At 36.6% G+C, this 20,370-nt stretch overlaps 2 protein-coding genes and 1 long non-coding RNA gene across 6 annotated transcripts in view; 2 read left to right on the forward strand and 1 right to left on the reverse strand.

Annotated features, from left to right (window-relative positions):
* Positions 1-15,550, forward strand: part of Naa50 (N-alpha-acetyltransferase 50, NatE catalytic subunit) — a 34,350-nt gene extending 18,800 nt beyond the window's left edge. For 2 of the 4 annotated variants that reach the window (XM_078044211.1, XM_040270354.2), the window contains exons 2-5: positions 1,683-1,819; positions 2,206-2,325; positions 2,694-2,760; positions 15,403-15,550. In XM_078044211.1, the coding sequence (XP_077900337.1) occupies positions 1,683-1,819; positions 2,206-2,325; positions 2,694-2,760; positions 15,403-15,535 (457 nt within the window). In that variant the 3' untranslated portion in view covers positions 15,536-15,550. Of the gene's footprint in view, positions 1-1,682; positions 1,820-2,205; positions 2,326-2,693; positions 2,761-4,669; positions 7,257-15,402 lie in introns of those variants that run through there. The other 2 variants (XM_078044212.1, XM_005327677.4) reach the window with 2 other exon arrangements.
* LOC144376410 (uncharacterized) lies at positions 13,372-18,065 on the reverse strand. The gene is made up of 2 exons (XR_013436873.1): positions 17,494-18,065; positions 13,372-13,608 (listed from the first exon to the last, which is right to left on the reverse strand). It is a non-coding gene; the product is annotated as an uncharacterized LOC144376410 (long non-coding RNA).
* Positions 18,054-20,370, forward strand: part of Usf3 (upstream transcription factor family member 3) — a 46,812-nt gene continuing 44,495 nt past the window's right edge. Inside the window, exon 1 of the mRNA XM_078044206.1 lies at positions 18,054-18,327. The gene's annotated coding sequence lies outside the window, so the exon portion shown is untranslated. The remainder of the gene's footprint in view (positions 18,328-20,370) is intronic.

Genomic DNA, 20,370 nt, shown 5'->3' on the forward strand with positions numbered 1-20,370 from the left:
GCAAGAGAATGTTTTTCAAACAGGGCACTACAGAGTGATATACTTCTTAGAGAATTCTAACATAAGAAAATAGTGTAGCATATTGACTTCTATCTAAATAAATAAACTTTACACTGTTGTGATCTCTAATTATAACTGTCCTTAACAATAGGGTTTGGGACTGGGATTGTAGCTCAATGATAGAGCACTTGCCTAGCATGGGTTTCATCCTCTGTACCACATTAAAAAAAAACGGAGTTTAGCCACATGTGGTGGCACGTGCCTATAATCTCAGCAATTTATCAAGGCCCTAAGCAACTTAGTGAGACCCTTTCTCCAAATAAAATACAAAAAAAGGGCTAGGGATGTGGCTCAGTGATTAAATGCTCCTGAGTTAAATCCCTGATACAAAAAGGAAAAAAAAAAAACAAGATTTAATGCTTCTATTATCTAAGTTTTAATGCTTCAGAAAGTTTTTTTTAATTGCCTATAGTTTGTGCTATATATTTTAAAATATCCTTTTCAGATATTTTTCTATAGATATTAACAAAAGTTGTAGTATTAAATATATAGGTGGAATATACTTTTTTCTCCACAAAATTATATTACAACATATTTCTGTGCCAGAAATTTGGATATAGCATACTTAACTTTAATCAGTCTCATTATCAGTAAACACTTTTTTATCTTTGCTTTTTCCTTTTTACTATTCTAAGTATGGTAGAATGTAGACATTCTTGTTGAGTCGTTTGCTCAACACACCCTAAATGTGATACAAATGATTAATAAGCATACTTGTTTGCAATTCGTTGCTGTTAGATTCCAATGCCTTTATAATCTGAAACTAGCAGCTTTATAGGCAAAATAACTTGGTTACTATATGAAACTTTAGTTTTAATCCCTTTTTCCATGGAATCAGTTCTTTTGATTACATAGTTTTTGTAGAAATGCTACTATTGCATTTTTCCCCCCAAGAGTGAAAGAAGTAAGATTTATTCATGTGTGAAAAATAGAAACAGAACTCTGGCGGGGGTGGGCAAGAATGGACCCAATTCTTGATAATTTTCGAACTTGTGTTTTTCAAAGTGTAGATTCTGTTTCCAGAGATTCTAATCCTGAAAAGTGGGGTGGGATGTCCAAGAATGTGAATTTTGAGTACCACCACTGTAACTTTGAAGTAGATGGCCCCAGGAGGACCACTATTCTCAATTAATAGGCACATAATTATTACACAAATTATTTTCTTGGGATAAATGTTAGAAGTAGGATTACTTATTTCAGTACATTGTGCTAGATAATTTTTCTCAAGAGATACTGTATATTTACCATCTGCAAGGTTTAAGAATACCATTTACTACTTCTCTTGCAAATATTAGGTGTCATCATTCTTTTTGATCAATAGTTGTATCTAATTTTTTGAATAGTAAACTACAGGGAAATCTTTCCTGTTCATTGTAAGATATTATTCTGGCTTTCTTAATAGTTGCATACTATATTTGTCCCTTGTATGAAAGTTACTAGCAAAATTGGTATTGAATATCTGGCCATATTTGCTTAAATGGTAATAGTTTTAGGAATATGAAGTCATTATGAAAATGTTGGATTTGTTGATCATGAAAAAAACCTTATTACCCATTTAATATGTTATCTTTATAAATGAGAAACTAATTATATTTTATTGAGTACATATTGGTTTGTTCCAGTAGCCGGATCGAGTTGGGAGATGTAACACCACACAATATTAAACAGTTGAAGAGATTGAACCAGGTCATTTTTCCAGTCAGCTACAATGACAAGTTCTACAAGGATGTTCTGGAGGTTGGCGAGCTAGCAAAACTTGGTAAGATATGGCTTTTTTCCTTATTTCTGTTTTAAAATTTGTAGTTTTAAACTTCACCCTTTACTATTAGAGCAAGAAGACAAATTTGTCTTTTTATTTTACAAATGAGGTTAATGGAGTGGTTCAGGTTCTAAAAAAATATAGAGAGTATTTGAATTTTAAATGGAATCACTAAATATTCTTTATTACTTAGTGTTTGCCTGTATGTTACCAATGATTTAGCTTTACAGCCTTCTGAGACAATGTAAGGTTTTTGAAGCCATTGATATTCATAGGATAGCTAATTAAAATTTAATGCTTATAATAACAACTTAGTCTCTTAGAAGAAATGATTAAATGTGTTGTTTTATCTATTGAACTTTATGTCTTTATATTTTCTATGGCAGCCTATTTCAATGATATTGCTGTAGGTGCAGTATGCTGCAGGGTGGATCATTCACAGAATCAGAAGAGACTTTACATCATGACACTAGGATGTCTTGCACCTTACAGAAGGCTAGGAATAGGTAATTCATTCTTTCTTCTTCCTTCCTCCCTCCTACTTTCCCTCCTTCCTTCAAAGCCTAAGTACCTTGTTAAATCTTTTTGATATAATAAGTCAGTTTATTTCTTTTATAAAATAAAGTGAAAATAACTAGTGTTTACTAACATAATTCAATTGAAAAACCCTCCATGGATTTGTCTAATTTTCCCCCCACTTAAAAAATATCTCTGTAAATATTTGTATAAAAAATTGCTCTATATTTATCTCTTAGTATCTAATGTTACCTCTTAAATTTTATTAGGTCTCAATAAGTAGTTCAGTTGGCAAATAGGTATAGAATTTAAAGGTTGCTTTTTAAGGTTACTTATTTGTTGTTTGTATTATTAACAGGAACTAAAATGTTAAATCACGTCCTAAACATCTGTGAAAAAGATGGCACTTTTGACAACATCTATCTGTAAGTAAAATAATATTTAATGTTCTTATCTCAAAAGTTTAAATGTCAATAAAAATCATTACTAGAAATTTTAAAATCTGATCACTTACTGTATCTTAAAAAAATACCATGGAATAATTGTTGTACAGTACCTGTATAACATTGCTTCTAGGACCCGCCCCCCCATCCCCCTCATAGATACCAAAATATGAGTGATTCAAGCCTCTGTATAAAATGGCAGCGTATTTACATTAAGACTTACAGATATCCTCCATATTAGATTACTTATAATATTTAATATAATGTAAATGCTGTGTACATTTATTATTGTACTATATTGTTTAGGGAATGACAAGGAAAAATACAGTGTACCTGTTCATTCAGATGCAATTTTCTTTCCTAATATGTTAATCCTATGTAGAAGCAGAACCCAGGAATGTGATGGGGCCTGCTGTAGTTGTAACAATGCTTTGTTGTTGTTGTTGTTGTTTATTTATTTGGTACCAGGGGTTGAAACCAGGGGTGCTTAACCACTGAGCCACATCCCTAGCCCATTTTTTTTATTTTTTATTTTGAGAAGGGATCTTACTGAGATGCTTAGGGCCTTGTCAAATTGCTAAAATTGGCTTTGAACTTGTGATCCTCCTGCCTCAGCCTCCCAAAATGCTAGGATTACAGGCTAGTAGTGCATCACCGCACTGGACTACTTGATACAATGTTTATTTGGTTTGTTTTAGTAATAAATAAAGAATCTGAGACACATTGCTACATTATATTGGGATGGGAACTACAAAGTCATATAAATTAAGTCAGGATTAAAACTCGTTCAGATTTAAAACCATTCATATTATTATTATTTTTCTCATGCCTTGCTGTTTGTACTGTTTCATTCAAGGTTATCAGTGATATACCCATTTATACTACAATTTAAAAAAATCAAAATCAGAGGTAATTGTCTGAGGTTATATTGACTCTCAAAAGCCTGCAGATTAAGAACAAGACTAAGATTATTACTGGATTTTGTAATTGTAATTCAGTTTGGTGATGGCAGGTATTAAATAATATGGTATTATTTTGAAGAGTAATTGAGAAAGCTCTAGTTTCTTATATTTTTTTGTTGTTGATGTTGTTTTTGCTGGGAGCAGTGGCACACATCTATAATCCTAGAAAATTTGGGAAGCCAAGGCAGGAGGATTGCAAGACCAACCTCAGCACTTAGCTAGGTCCTAATGCGCTCTCCCCCCCTCCCCAAATTCAACATGTTGTCTTTCATTTCAAAGGAAGACAACAGATTTGAGACCCTAGTTTTAAAGTTTTTTATCATTATTTTTCTGCTTTTGTCTGTATGGCCTCTGATTCCTGCCTATGGTTATCTAAACCCTACCCCAAGTTTAGGGTTTTTTTTGTATTGGAGATTGAAACCAGGAGCACTTTGCCACTGAGCTACATCTCCAGGTTTTTTTTTTTTTTTTTAATTTTTTTTTATTTTGAGACAGCATGTCACTAAGTTACTGAGGGTCTCATTAAGTTGCTGAGACTCTATTTGAACTTCTGATCTTCCTTCGTCAGCCTCTGGAATAGCTGGGATTATAGTTGTGTACCACCACACCCAGCTATTTAATCCATGTTTAATTACAGGAATCTTTTTTTTTCCCCCTTACTGGCAAAAGTAGGGCTTGGTTTCCCTTTGTTAACTGTAAGACTAAATATTCTTACTGAGCCTTCTCCTAGCCACGTCTTTCGAATGGAATAATTGAGTTAAAAATAAAAAATCATCAATTAGTGGTAATTGATAATATTAGTTGATTGTGATTATAAAGAAAATATACAACAAAATAATATTCTAATTCAAAGTTGAAGCTCTGTGTGGAGAATACTTAAAAGCTGATAAAACTTTAATTTACTTTCTTTATAACCTTTTATATCTCAGGCACGTTCAGATCAGCAATGAGTCAGCAATTGACTTCTACAGGAAGTTTGGCTTTGAGATTATTGAGACAAAGAAGAACTACTATAAGAGGATAGAGCCTGCAGATGCTCATGTGCTTCAGAAAAACCTCAAAGTCCCTTCTGGTCAGAATGCAGATGCGCAGAAAACAGACAACTGAACAAATTACAAATGAACTTTCTTGCACTTGCTTGTCGCCAAATAAAAGAGAGGCCCATTGATTCCCTGCCCCTGTCCCCCGCCTTTCCTAAGTTTTCCTCCCTCCTTGTTCCTTTTTTTCCCTCATTTCTTTTCTTCCTCTAGAAGTTTTAATACTTTCAAGGACTTTTAAAAATAATCATGTTTGGATTGTTTTAGTTTTTCTTTTTCTCTCTCTCTTTGTTTTTTTTTTTTTTTTTGGTTTTGTTTTTGTTTTTTGTTTTTTTTTTTTGGTGTGTGTGTGTACGGTGGTTGTCTTGAAAGAAGGAGAAGGTAGATCTGTTTAGTTTCACAGTTAAAATGTATGGTCCCAAAATTTGGGTGTCAGATGATTTCAATTTTTTTTTCCTTATTTCCTGCTTTCACATTGAAGGGCAGAGCCTACAGATATTGTTTATTTCTAAAGATAAAAAGAAGCAGCAGCAATATCTTGTTCTGTAATTCATAGACAAGTTTAGTGTGTTTGTGGTACTCTAGGTTCTTAAAAACTATTTGGGATGTTAATCCCTAGACATTGCCTTCACTCCACCTTTAGTCCTTCTGAGCACTTTCTCAGGAGTTGGACCATTTTTAATCTTCGTAAGAAATATCAAGTTTATTTAGGTTTTTAAAGCAATTTTTTCCCCAACTGATGAATGAGGCAGTTTGGGTAGGTTGTGTTATATTTTGGTCTGAAAGCATTTGAGTTAAACTGCTTTTTTGCTAATGAGTGAGCTCTGGTTATTAGATTTATTTTTCTTGCTATTGATATTAGAGTCATTAATTTTTAGAGTATGAGCTGGTGAAAAAAACTTTTTTTATTCTCCCAGCTAGAGATATGGCCTTTAACTGACCTAAAGAGCTTTGTTGTGATCTTTTTTTTTTTCCCCCAACCTTTTTCTTTCAGCATACCCAATATTAGTCTAACCTTAAAAGTGGAGTTGATGTCCTTATGGGTCAGTATCCCTAAATCAACCTAAAGCAGGTGTTTTCTCGTAAACATATTTAAAAAAAATACCTAAAAGGAACTCTAGATGGACTGTGGCACAATAAATGCATTTAATGTCAACTAATGCAGGTTGTTAATTGAAAGTGTGGCCACTGAACATTTGATTGTATAGGAAAAAATATCTAAACAGTATTTTTTAGAATAACATAGCTATGCTATTGCTTATCTGTTGGAGAACATCCCAGATTTGCTTATACTCTGTGCCTACAATATTGAGTTTAAGGATTTGGGATAAGGGGAATTGTTAAACAAATTGCTTCTAAGAAAGAAAGAAGCATAAAGTATTAATAATGCAGATATCACTGTGACCTCCTCTATTGACAGACTGGTTTTTGTCAGAACATTTTCTGACATGTAGAGAGTGGCTTTAACAGGTTGATAACTTTATGAGAGACATCTGAAATACTTGTGTTTTACTCCCATTGCCCCATCTTCAATATTTAGAATTTTTTGGTTTGTCAGTAGTGATGGTTCTAGAAATGCTCTCATTAGACTTTACAAACAATGCACAGGGCTTGAGTTTTCTGTCATTTGACTTTAAGGAAGTTTGATTCATAATATTGATCCTCATGTAAAATTCTGGTATAAAAGTCTCATGTCCAAATAGGTTAAATGACAATATTATTTTATAGAATGTACACACTTTATATCCTTAAGTTTTTATTTGTAAGTGTGAGAGTACAAAGTAAAATAGGCTTCCATAGTCTTGAGTGCCAAGAAAAATATAAGAAAGGAAGATGGCTGGTGAATGAATTTTTAGTGTTCTAATCTTAAATTAGTAAAAATGTAGAAAGACCACACTGTTTTCTTCATTATCAATTCCTTAAACAATCCAAATGTAGGCTTAGAAGAAAAGTTTAGCATTAAGCACCTTTACTTTGTGGATAAGATTCAGCTTGCTCTTGACAAGAAAAGAGTGCTTGAGTTACAGGAAGTGTAATTAGTGTGAAGAATTCAGCCTTTTTGTAAACTTCCAGATATCAAAATAGATTTTGATATATAACTGAGTTTTCTGAGATGACACTGCCTCTATTTCTATATCCATTTCACCTGGACTTTCTAAGCAGTCCTATGAATGTATCCCTATATGTGGTTATCAAAAACCGAATAGCTGCCTCACGACAATTAAGTACTTGTTATTTAAAGAGGGAAAAATATTAAAGTTTGAATTGAGTTTGTAGGCTTTCTGTCATTTAGTTTCTTTTTCCACACTAGTTAAAAGATTTAACCTAAATTCTAAGTGTTTGTAAAGAGTTAACTGTCTTACATCAAACTTGTGTTAAATAATTCCATCCACTTATACAAGAAGAAGATTTGGAAGAAGTAGAAGTTGGGCACTAGTTTGTACACCTATGAGTCAGTAAAGACTAAAGTAATACCCCATGTTGAGTTGATTATTTTGATATATGATAAAAAAATCTTTGAGGTAAAATAGTAATTCTGTTAACTGGAAGATCACAGGATATATCCATCATATTTTTCAGGACAGATAGTTTTTACAGTGGGGCAAGTAGGTTAAATTTATACTGTATGGAATTTGCATTTAGGTTCTAAAGAAAAGAATCTGTAGAGAAATCTATGCAATGTATAATTTGCCCAGATTAGTTTTCATTTGAGGAAAGGAGTTCTGAAATATCTTCAAAGTTTACTCATCAATTGAAAATCTTTCAAAAAGAGATTATTAGGAAACTGGTGTGTGGTGGTGGAAAAGAAAAGCTCCCTCAGTTTTTGGAGGGAAAACTTTAAAATTACTTTAATGGCTAAGTTTACTTGGTGCAGTTAAGAATTAAACTTGTCAATTTTAACATTGCTGTTACATCTGAAATAAACTTATGTGATGTTCTGGTAGTGATCTGTGATGTCCATTAGTGTCAAAAAATACCCTGCATTGTGCTGAATTCTGCAGTTGGCAACTGTATGTAGTCATTGTATACTGTTGCCCACACTATTTACTTCATATTTCTTTTAAGTATAATTTAAAACTCATTATAATCGCTCAGGTGTAACCAAAGCATCCTAATTCAGACCTTTTGGAACTCACTAGAAACACTTTAAATATCTATAGTTTAATCCTATGGGAGAAAAAATATCCAAGGAGTTGGCCTCCTACTGTTTTGAATCTAATTTTTAAAAAATACATGGCACTTTAAGCTGCAATCTAATCAATAGTGTGAATATCTATAGATATGTACATTCAGATTTTTTTCTTTTTTAAATATAGTTTTGCACCTAAGAATCAATTAGGGAATTTAGGAATTGGATTCTTTTCCTGATATCAAACAAATATGAATTGAAAATTTTATCTTTAACAGAATGAACTTAATAATACTTAATATTTCAGTGAAGACTGGTAATTTAATTTTACTTATTCCATTCAAGAAACAATGGGCTGTCTTTGCCCAGTGTGCCTTATTAGTAACATAAAATGGAGCAGTTTAAAATAATAAACATTGTCTCCCACAGTTTCCAAGGATCTAGGTGTGGTTTACCTGGCTAGTTCTGGCTTGGGATTTCTTTGGGTTTGCAAAGGAGCTGTCAGCCAGGGCTGCTACATCTTGAAGGTTTGACAAGGGCTAGACAAGCCACTTAGAAAATGGTGTAGTCACCTAGCTGTTGAGCCTCAGCTCCTCATTATGTTAAGTGTTGGATTTAAATATCCATCACAGATTAATATAAAAATAACCACATTTGGGGCTGGTGTTGTGGCTCAGTGGTAGAGCACTTGCCTAGCATGTGTGAGGCACTGGGTTCAGTTCTCAGCACCACATATAAATAAAGGTCCATCAACAACTAATAAAAAAAAATACCACATTTGTGATGAAAGCTTAAATCCAACATTTAGGAAGATATCCTAGTGTCCACAAAACATTAATTATTTAGAGTCCACAAAAATTCAAGACATCTGCCAGGTGCAGTGGTGTACACCTGTAATCCAAGTGGCTTGGGAGGCTGATAGGAGGGTCGTGAGTTCAAAGCCAGCCTTAGCAACAGTGAGGTGCTAAGCAACCTCTAAATAAAATACAAAATAGGGCTGGGGATGTAGCTCAGTGGTCGAGTGCCCCTGAGTTCAATCCCTGGTACTAAAAAAATAAAATTCAAGACATCTGAACTCATAAGGGATTTAAGTGAAAATTAAAGCATGTGTTAAATGGCTGTAGAGTCAACAGTTTAGCTGATTAACAGATTTTTTTCCTTTGGCCAAATTTCTGGACCTCATGTAGTTAGCTCATCTTTGAAAAGTCATTGACAATATCAAAAGTGCTCTGAAGATTTAAACATCTTGAATTTTATCACTGGCAGTCTACCCTAAAGCAGAGTAAAACTGTCAAGATTCTGTATATGTATTACTTAAATTATTTCCACAAATTTTCTGAGCACCTGTTCTAAATTCTGGGTCTACAGTTAGCAAGGCAGTACTTGGCCTCTGTTAAGGTAAGTAAAATTCTATTTTAAGTAGAATTCATGTGACAGCCTTCCTTTACTAAAGTGAAGATCAGCTCCCTCAAAGGTCTTGATTTTACTTTTAACTTTGAAAAGAACTTGGCAGAAAGAAATATTCCCTACACTGATAGGTTTTCTCTTACCATTGGTTCAATTATAAACAAAAAGACTAATGATCACAGACTAGCTTAAATCTGGTGACTTAGCTTGAGATCATGTCAGACAAATTAGGATTGATTTCCTACATAATTTGACATTTTATCTCAGGATCCAAATGCCTCATTAGGTCTTTCTTTCATTTTGGTTTCTGTTTAACACAGACTTCTCCTCCAGTTCTGGGAATGATTATTTGGCATTCCTTTCATTTTATTTATTTTACATATAAGCAGAGTTGTATGGCTCCTGATTATATTTGTCTGTGCAAATGACATCATACTTTGTCTTATTTACTATGTGATAGTTTAAACACTGAATTCAAGTGTAACTTCCCACAACTATTCAGCATTTACTAGCCTTTCCATCCCCCACCACTTTTTTCCCCCTAATCTTGGTTTACATAAAATTATCTAGTGTCTTCAAGTCAAAATTCTGCCTATAATATGTACTCGGGAACAAATTAGTGTCCTAGAATATCACGGGTCCTCAAGTTTTTTTTTTGTTGTTGTTTTTAAGTGCTTGTAATTTACAGGGTTAGTACCTGTAACTAAGCATCAGGCACTGACATGAAAAAAAAAAGGGGGTGTATGAACCTGCCCTGGTTTTGCCTAGTAGAATGATAGTAAACATTTTTTTTTCCATTGTCATGAGAGACTGTTGAGATGGAAGGCATAATTTTTACAGAGTTTTGGAGAAAACAATTTTGAGTCAATACAAACAATAGTTAACAATGTCATTCTTTTTGCATTATTTTTTTCCCAATTTGTTTCCTCTGACAGGTTATAAGAGTCTGAATTTGTTTTTGGTTTTTGTTTTGGTACTGGGGGTTGAATTTTACCACTGAACTACATCCCCACACCCTTTTATATTTTATTTTGAAACAGGGTCTTTATGAGTTGCTGAAGCTATCTTTGAACTAGTAATTGTTTCTCAGCTTCCCAAATTGCTGGGATTACAGGCATGTGCTATAATGCCTTGTTTGCTTGAGTTTTAAGAGTGAAGGGGTGTCTTTTTTTTACACATAAGAGTTTTAAGGTGGGAGGTAGTCAGTGTAAGACTTTGGAACTGGCTGATGTCTCAGCAACATTCATTGCCAACCAAATGAATTTAATAAAGCTTAACAGAAACATCAGAAACTTTCTACCAATTAGAAACTGGAAAACACTCATTCACACTGATCACAAAGGAAATAATAACTCAGTAAAAACAGCTTTTACAAAGCACAAAGTTTCTTTGGTACTTAAAAAGGAAGATGTACTGAATGAGTTAATGGAAGAGATGTCATTCATGGATATAAAGGGTATAAATTGTCTATAAAAATGTCTGCAAAATATTTAAATTTAACACAATTCCAACAGGCATACTCAACCAGGAAACTGATAATTAAGTTTAGATCACGAGAAATGTTGAAGAATAAAATATTTCCATTGAGATATCATAAGGCCATAGCAAAGAAGTGTCATAACTGGTGTGAGGTAACTAGTTAACAATGGCAAAATCAATTTAGGACCAAGGTAATTGATCAAACATCAAATAATAGGGGGAAAATGTTAATCATTAATTTGTAAAGCTTTATAGTTGGGCTGTAATAAAAATCAGTAGAACTACAAACTATTAAGAATGAAAGTTTCAGCTGGGCACAGTGGTATACACCTGTTATCCCAGTTGCACGGGAGGCTGAGGCAGGAAGATCACAAGTTCAAAGCCAGCCTCAGCAAAGGCTAGGCGCCAAGCAACAGTGAAATCCTGCCTCTAAATAAAGTACAAAATAGGGCTGGGAGTGTGGCCCAGTGGTTGAGTGCCCCTGAGTTCAATACCCAGTACAAAAAAAAAAAATTGTACATGTGGGAGGTCCTGGGCTCGATCCCCAGCACTGGAAAAAATGATGTTTTTGTAACTCAGGGTTTAAGAACTCATGCCCCCCCCACTCCCCAAAATAATGAGATAATTGATAATGGAAATAACGATTAAGGAAAAAATTATAATAAACAGGCAGTTTACAAAAATACTGCTTTGCTTTTGCTTAATGATGACAGTTTTAGGATATTTTTTTATCCTGCCAGGCCTAACTACACTGCTTCGTGTTGGATTCATTATTTACAATTACACTTGAGACCTTATACTGTATTAGGCCTGTGATTGATGCCATTTTGCACTCTACTAAGAGCCTTGTGTTATATACTTATAAATTTGCTAAGATTTTGGGGGTGTAGCTGAGTGATAGAGCACTTGTTCAGCATGTTCAAGGTCTTGGATTCAGTCCCCAGTACTGTAAGATAAATATTAAAGTTTGCTAAGAGGGTAACCTTTTGTAAGTGTTCTTGAAGACAGGAAAAAACTAGGAAATGGTGGATATATTATGACATTGTGGTGGTGGCTTCATGGATATGTATTTTCTCCAAATTCTTCAAGTTCTGTAACATGTGTACAGCTTTTTGTATGTCAATCATACCTCAATTAAATCCTTTTATTTTTTAAGCGTTGACCAATTAGACCAAATCATGGGCCATAATGTAAGCCACAATACATTTAGAAAGGTTGATACTATATCTGCAATATCTATATAAATATTTAGAAATTAAACATACTTTTAAATAACTCATGTCTTAAGAAATCACCAGAAATTAGAAAATATTAAACAAGGAAAATTAAAAGTATATCAAAAGCTGCAGGATGCAGTTGTAAAAGTGTTTAAAGGATAATGTATATTGGATGTATGCATGTAAAAAGAAGATCTTGAATCAAGGACCTAAAGGACCTAAGTTTAAATTTTAAGAAACTAAGAAAGGCTTAGTGCAATGGCACACACAGATTACTAAGATTAGAATGAAAGAAGAGACTTCAGTATAGAACTTACAATAAAAGATTAATAAAAGAATATTACAAACAACTCATCCATTAAATTTAACAACTTAGATGAAATTTTTTTTTTTTGATGAACAAATTACTAAACTCAAGAATGTCTGACAGTTCTGCAAAAGGTTAAATAGTGAGATAGGATACAAAAATTTCACTCCTCAGTATATATGCCAGAGAAATGGAAGACATACCTACACACAAAAGCATATCTGAATGTTCATCACAGTATAATTCATAATAGCTACCGTGGAAATGACACAAAAGTCAAACTGATGGATAAATAAAGTGTGTCATACCCATTCAATGTAATATTATTCAGCCATAATGGGTGAGTTGTTTAATATGTGAATTATAATAAGTCTGTTTTCAAAAGAAATAGAAAATCTTAGCCTTACATAAATGAAGGAAACAGAATTTGTAGCTAAAAGCCTTATCAAAGAAAAATCCAGGCCCAAATGGCTTCATTTGTGAAACTTATCAAATGTGGAAGAAATAATATCAACTTTACATAGTCTTTTAATGGGAATAAAAATAGTTTGGCCCAACCTTTTTTATGAGAACAGCAGCACTACACTTATATTCAAAGTAAATTTTATAAGAAAAGTATAAATCAGTAAATATAAGTAAAGACAGAATAATTGTTTTAAGAAAAATATTAACAAGTTTTAGCTAGCAGTATATTGACAGGATATATCATTTTCAAATAGGATTAATCCCAGGAGTGAAAAGCTGGTTTTTAACAATTGAAAATCAATTGTGATTCATCACATTAACATTAATTTTTCCTGAAAGGAAAAAATGATTATCTGGATACGGGAAAAATTATTTGGCAAAATTCAGCACCCATTCATGACAAATTTTGAACAATTTAGAAATGAATGGGTTATCTATAAAAGCCTACGAGCTACCATCACACTGGTGAAGACTATTTTACTCCTAAAATTGGGAGGAAAACAAGAATAGGTGCTCTTCTGACACAATTTTGTCCCTGGATGCCCTACCCAGTCCAATAAGAAAATAAATAAATAAATATACGCATCAATGAAGAAAGTAAAATATTTTTTACTTGTAGAAGACATAATGAAGTTAAAAAATGCTAGGTTTTGTTTTTTAAACTAGGGATTGGTTTCGGTGGCATTTCACCATTAAGCTATGTCTCCAGCCATTTTTCATTTTGTGAACAGGTTTCAGGCTTAGAGCCTCATTAAGTTGCTGAGGCCAGCCTTGAACTTGTGATCCTCCTGTCTCAGCCTTCCAAGTCACTGGGATTCAATATATCCTTAAAGAAAAGAAAAAGCTATTAAGAGTATTAGAGCACTGGGAATATGGCTCAGTTGCCTAGCATGCCAGAGGCCCTGAATGTGGTCCCCACAACCTGAAAAAAAGAGAAAAGAAAACACTTAAATGGAGAGAAATAACATGTTCATTGAACTAAAGACAATTACTGAATTGTCAATTCTCCCCAAATTGGCTTATAGATCCTGGTCAAAATTTCATTTTTTTTTAAGTTTTATAAGCATAAGTCTATATGGGGATGCAAAGGCTTTAAAATAGTTAATACAATTTTAAAAGAAGAAAATTGCAGGCTTTATACTACTTGACTTCAAAACATAAAACCACATAAAGACAATTTGGTGCTGAATGTGGTAACCAGGTACTAGGGAGGCTGAGGTAGGAGGATCACAAGTTTGAGGCCAGCCTCAGCAACTTACCAGGACCCTGTCTCAAAAAATAAAAGGGGTTGGGGATGCAGCTCAGAAGAGCACCTCTGGGTTTAATCCCCAGTATACCCAAACAAAACAACATGTGGTCACTTGATTTCTTTTCAAAGTACAATTACAAATTTTAGTGGCTAAGTATAGTCTATACAATAATTAGTGCTGAAAAATTGGAGTTCCCAATACCAAAATATGAACTTTAATCCATACCTCCACAATATACAAAAACTCATTTTAAATGTACCTTTGCAAGGTGCAGTGGCACATGCCTGTAATCCTAACTACTTGGAAGGTTGAGGCAGAGGAATGCTTAGCCCATGAGTTTGAGATCAGCCTGGATAACACAGTAAAATCCAATCTCAAAAACCAACCAAACAAAAATCCATAAAATGCACCATGTATCTAAATAAAAACATAAAGCTTAAAAAAAATAAAACAGACCCAGTGAAAAGGGTAAATTTTGAACACTTCATCAAAGATGTAGAAATGGTTACTAAGTACATGAAAAGATGCAGCATCATTGTTCAATAGAGAAAGTTGCTTAAAATCACAATGAAATACCATTATGTGCCTATTCAACTTGCTAAAATTTTAAAAATTGGTCATATCAAGTGTTCGCAAGGATATAGAACAATTCAAATTCTCATACACTTCTGGTGGTAATATAAAATGGTCAAACTTTGAGCAGCAGTTTTTTAAAAAGGTAAACACACCTACCATATAATTCCAACTATTTCACTGGAAAGTTACCCAAATGCTACACAAAGTAAGTGAATGCAAATGTGTGTGCCAAGATTTTATCAAGATGTTCATGGCACCTTTATTTGTAATAGTTAAACACTGGAAACAATCCCACTGTCCACCAACAGTGGAGAAATACATCAACATTTATTTGATACATCCACAGAATGAAAGGCTTCAGCATGTAAAGCTAATACGTTATTGATGCATACAATAAAATGAATGATTTCTTTTCTTTTTTCTTTTCTTTTTGGTACTGGGGATCGAACACAAGCCTGAATGAATCTCTCAAAAGTTATGCTGAATGAAAGAAGATGGTGTTATTGCATGACTTCATTTGTTTAAAATTCTAGAAAACAAAAATAATTTATTGTGACAGCAGATTAGTGTTTGCTGGGGAACTGGCAACACTGCCTAATGAAAGGAAGAGGAAGGAATTAATTTTACATGAGGAAATGGGGGTAGGAGGAGTGGATATGTTCATTTTTTAATTGTAGAGATGTTTTCACAGGTGTGTGTCAAAATTCATCACTTTAAATTGTGCATTTTAAATATGCTCTGTTAATTGTGGGCCCATCATATCTTAATAAAGCTATTTTGGTTTTGTTTTCAAGGGCATTCCACAACCTGGATGAAAATATTTGTATAAAATATCTGAGAAAGGACTTGTATCCAGAACACATAAAGACATTTGAAGTCAATTATGAAACAAGCATCCCTGGTTTAAAATGGGCTAATGGTTACTAGAGATATGAAAAACTGAAATCACAATGAGATATCACTTCATACACTATAATGGCTGGCATTAAAAAAGTCTGACAATATCAAATGTTGATGATGATGTAGACTATCAAACCTTCATATATTGCTGTTGAGCATCTGAAATAAGTAATAGGAGCACTTTGGGAAAGTTTGGCGATTCCTTCGGAAAACAGGGAAGTGGATTTAAGAATTCCTCCGCTTTTTTGCAGAAGTTGGGCTTCTAAAAAGAAAACCCAATCCAATTCACTCTCTGACACAGGAGAGTTAAAAGCAAGCCACACAACGTTGATGAGGGGGTCCAAGGAAGAGTGTGAGGGCAAGTGAAGAAGGGAAGATGAAGGAGGCAAGAAAAAGTGAAAGAGGCAAGCAAAGGCCATCTGGTGTGAACCTGGCTGCCTGGCCAGGGCGCAGGGCAAGCTCTCAACCAACCTGGCACCTCTAGCGCTGCGAGGAGGACTGGCAGAAGAGGGGCTACGTGCACCTCCAACATTCGAATTGGGCCGGGCTCTGCACATAGGGGTCTTCAGGAAGGAGGCACATTTTACTCAGCCCTAACCTCTAGGGGCAAGGAGTGGATAAGTGGAGCTGAGAAAGGTGCTGTCCCTGTCCAGGCTATCAGTGGCCCCCTCCCGCAGTTCATCTCCTAGGTGAAAAGAAATGTCATGAAATGAAGCTGGGGATGCAAGCCCTACTGTGTAAATTATGCAAATAATCTTTCAGCGCCTTGGAAGGGTCTCAAGCATGTAGGTGAAAATCAGATTCATTCTGTCCTTGTGAAAAATGAACTTGACCTGGAGACAAAACAGTTTCACTTGACTACTATATTTTCTTATCAGTATAGGTACTACATAAGCTCATGCCAGCTAGCCTGAAAATGGGATGATGAATGGGTAAAGCTAATAAAAAGATCTCTTGTTGGAAGCTGGACTTCAGTTAGGAAATGAAGATTAAATTAAAAAGCAAATATTCTGAACTTTATCAAACGGAAGCTACTGTTAGCTTCACTTCTAAATCCTATCAGAATGGTAATTAATATGTATTTTTTAGTGGTGTTTCAAACAACAACGACAAAAATCCCACAAAACTCTTAAATCTTGCTTTCAAAATTAAGACTACTTGTATGGTTTACTTTAGACACATTAACATTACACAATTTCATGGTGGTGTTATTGACATTACTATTATAGCTCTGAATCATAGGGTCTTTCTGATTGGCAGTTTGAATCTGGGAGTACCAAATCCATTCAAAGGCTAAAAAACTATCCAGACTCTATTGGTGCCATAGTTTTCTGGCAACCTTAATGGCCTGTTTCATCACAGCTTTTCAAACTGTTTTACAAACATAAGATGGGGAACTGTTTACCCTTTTTCTCAATGCAAGTTCTCCTTCCTATGTAAAGAGACTCTATAGAAATTCCCATTAAGCCATGCGCTGTGTGTACGTTCTGGAAGTTAACTGGTCCAGCTCAGGGACATCTAAGATCAGAGACATTTCAGAAATCTAGTTGTGGAAGAGCCCAGAAATATTTCAATGCCACGAGGTGGTGGACACCTGTTTCAGGATGAGAGGGTTTATGAAATATGAAGCAAAACTAGGAAAAGGGAGTTGTGACCACGGTTCTAGGTTCAAAGCCACCGTGTTGTTAGGGGACCCTCACGTCTCCATTCCATATGGGCGGCCCTACACTTCCAGAAACAAGTCTAGTAACCTAAGCTTGGGTTTCCAAACTTCATCACTCAATGCCAACACTCTCTTGCCTCCGCTGGGAGATCCACAGGGCATTTCTGAACATGACCATCTCTAGTTCACAGGAATCTTACGATGTTTCAGATACAAAACAGCAGGAAATCACAGCCTACGAGTTCAAGTAGTGTTAGGTCGGCAAGGATCTTGCAGTGAAAGGGAAATCAGAGACCTCTGAATTGTCTTATTTTTCCCCCACCTTCTTATGGAGACATCCTCTTTCCTTTCTTGCCTTCTATTTTACGAGGAGCTCTCTAATCATTTCGAAAGCTTTCCGTGCCCTCTTCCTCTTCATTTTCTCCACTTCCAAACTCCCATTGAAAGACGTGAAAAGCAGAACAGAGACCAGGTCACAAAGAAGTTTCTTAAAACATCTTCTTTTCTGGGTTCTCAAGGCGTCCCCTTTAAGGAACCAGGCCCACCTCTTTCCCAATCACGTACTGGCTTTCCTTCTTGCCCATCACTCTACCTTTAAGAATATTTCCTGTTCCTTCAACCCAACTTGCACACCTCCGCCCCCCGGCTCTCCTCATTGGGCAGCCCGAGGCCCGTTCTCTCCTTGGTTTTTCCTCCACCTCCTGCCAGCCTCTAGCCCAGCGCAACGGCGTTCCTGCTTCTGATTGGCCACCACAGTAACCTTCCCGGCTCCGGATTGGCGAGTTCCGTTACAGGGGCGGGAGCGAAGTGCACCCAGGGTAGGCTGTTCTGGTGCTGAGCGGCGGCCTCGGGAGGGGCGGGGAGGGGCGGGGGGAGGGGGGCTGGGAAAGTTGAGGCCGCTCTGCCGCCGGGTCTCCGGCCTTGAGGGCTCGGGCTCGCAGCGGCGGCGGTGGCCGCAAGAAGAGGCGGCGGGGGCGGGGGGAGAGGAGGGCCTGGGCCCGCGCTCCCCCAGCCCCGAAGGAGCAGGCGGCGGCCGCGGACACAGAGATTCGCTAGAGCGGTCAGACACCCCTGCTTTCCCCGCCTGGGATCATGACCCAGGCGGGGGTCGCCGCTGCTGCCGCCACTACTGCGGCTGAGACCACGCAGCCCGCGGGTAAGTGACTGCGGGAGGGGGCCGCTGACAGCCGGGGCGGGGCGCGGGGGCCGGGGCTGCGGGGGCGGCTCCGGGGGGCGGCTCCGGGCTCAGCTCCACCCACCCCCTTCTAGGCTCCGGGAGGCGAGAGCTGAGCAAAGTGTGCCTTGTTCCTGGGGATCCCTGTGTGCAGAGCCGGGCCCCGTGCGAGCGCTGGAGGTTCGCGCACCCCTCTTCAGCCAGTCTTCCTGGCGCTCTCGGTGCCAAGCTGGTTGCTGCGCCCCGGCCCACAGACGCGCTCGGGTCGAGAGAGGCCCCATGTGGTCCTGGGTGCATAAAGAGCCTGGCAGCCCGGTTCACACAGGATGGCCTTTGCCTGCCTCAGTCACCTTTTCTTGCCTCCTTCATCTCCCCTTTCCTTGCCCTCAGACTTTCCTTTGGACCCCCTCGTCAAAGTCGTATGGCTTGCTTTTTAACTCTCACCCCTATGTCGAAGAGTTAAGGCTTGCATTTTCTTTTTAGAAGCCTATCTATCTTTTGCTTTCCGAATAGGAGGAGTATAAGCAGATGATCAACTCTTCAATCTATTTCTTTATTTCTCTAAGAAACACGAGGTTTCTGGGCCCTTGTTTAGGTTCACCAGTTTGATTGTTGAGTCCTCTCCTACTCACTTCCAACTCAACCCACTCTTTTACGCTGTGTTATGGGTTTTTGTATTCATTTACTTTATCTGGAAATAAACGAATAATAAGCCCACATACCAAATCCTAACTGATGTGCAGATAACATTTCTGCCAAGCAGATACAGTGTACTAACACCGCACAAAGCAAGACAGTTTTGACCAACTTTTCAGGTAAAGAATATAGTTGCTTACTTATAAACAATGTACAGATTTCTTGAGTGAAAATTATGGTGAGGAATAGGGACCCTGGGGCATTTCCCCACGTTTGCTTTAAGCAAAAAGACTTGCTTTTTGAAAGATCAACAGGCTGTCACACTCTTTATCATCTTGACTTTTTCCCTCCCTTGTAGGACTCTAGTTTAAATGTCTGAGTTGCTATGTAGGATACATGTGTTTCCTTTTATTTGAAGTGCTCTGAAAGTATTTGTTACAGAATAAGTAAAGTACATTGTAATCATTGGACTTCTGAAACCAGGAGTGATATAATGTTTCCAAGCACTGCAAGAATGAATACTTTATCTCACATTTTGCTGTAATCTAAGCAGTATGACTTTTGCATCCTTTGGTATTAGATTCTTTTTGTATTTGAGAAGTTTTATAAAATTTGCACATGGGTGCAGCCTAGAACATTCCCAAATATGAAAGCACTGCACTGCAGGGATGCAAAGGCAGCTTAGAATTGAAATCACAGAAGTGAATTTCTAAAGTTGCAGACCATACAGCCAGTGAACCAGCTGTCTATGAGAAATGGGTATATGCTTTTTCTGTATTCATAGCTTTGCCTGTCAACAGGGGGAAAGAAACATGAAGAAAACAGACTGTTTAACTTAGGTTAGAAGATAACTTTCAACAGGTAATCAGCCCAACACTGTCGCTTAAAAACAGTCTTAAGTCAAGCTTGAGTCTTAACCATATCTCACATATGTTATCTTTCTGTTGTTTATTCCAGTGGTTTTGAAACTATACTGCACATCACCTTGTGTGACTTTAAAATTTAAGACTCATGACATTTCCCCCCAGAAGTTACTCTTTTTTCTTTTCTTTTCTTTCTTTCTTTTTTCTCTTTCTTTCTTTCTTTCTTTCTTTCTTTTCTTTTTTTTTTAAACCACCAGTGATTGAACCCAGGAGCACATAACCACTAGGCCAAATCCCCAGCCCTTTTTTTTTGGGGGGGGGGGGGTGGGTACTGGGGATTGAACTCGGGGGCACTCAACCATTGAGCCACATCTCCAACCCTTATTTTGTATATTATTTAGAGGCAGGGTCTCCCTGAATTGCTTAGTGCCTCACTGTTGCGGAAGCTGGCTTTTGAACTCATGATCCTCCTTCCTTAGCCTCTGAGTTGCTGGGATTGTAGGCATGTACTACTATACCCAGCTTA

Source organism: Ictidomys tridecemlineatus, chromosome 3 (genome assembly GCF_052094955.1).
Source record: "Ictidomys tridecemlineatus isolate mIctTri1 chromosome 3, mIctTri1.hap1, whole genome shotgun sequence".
Lineage (NCBI taxonomy): Eukaryota > Metazoa > Chordata > Mammalia > Rodentia > Sciuridae > Ictidomys > Ictidomys tridecemlineatus.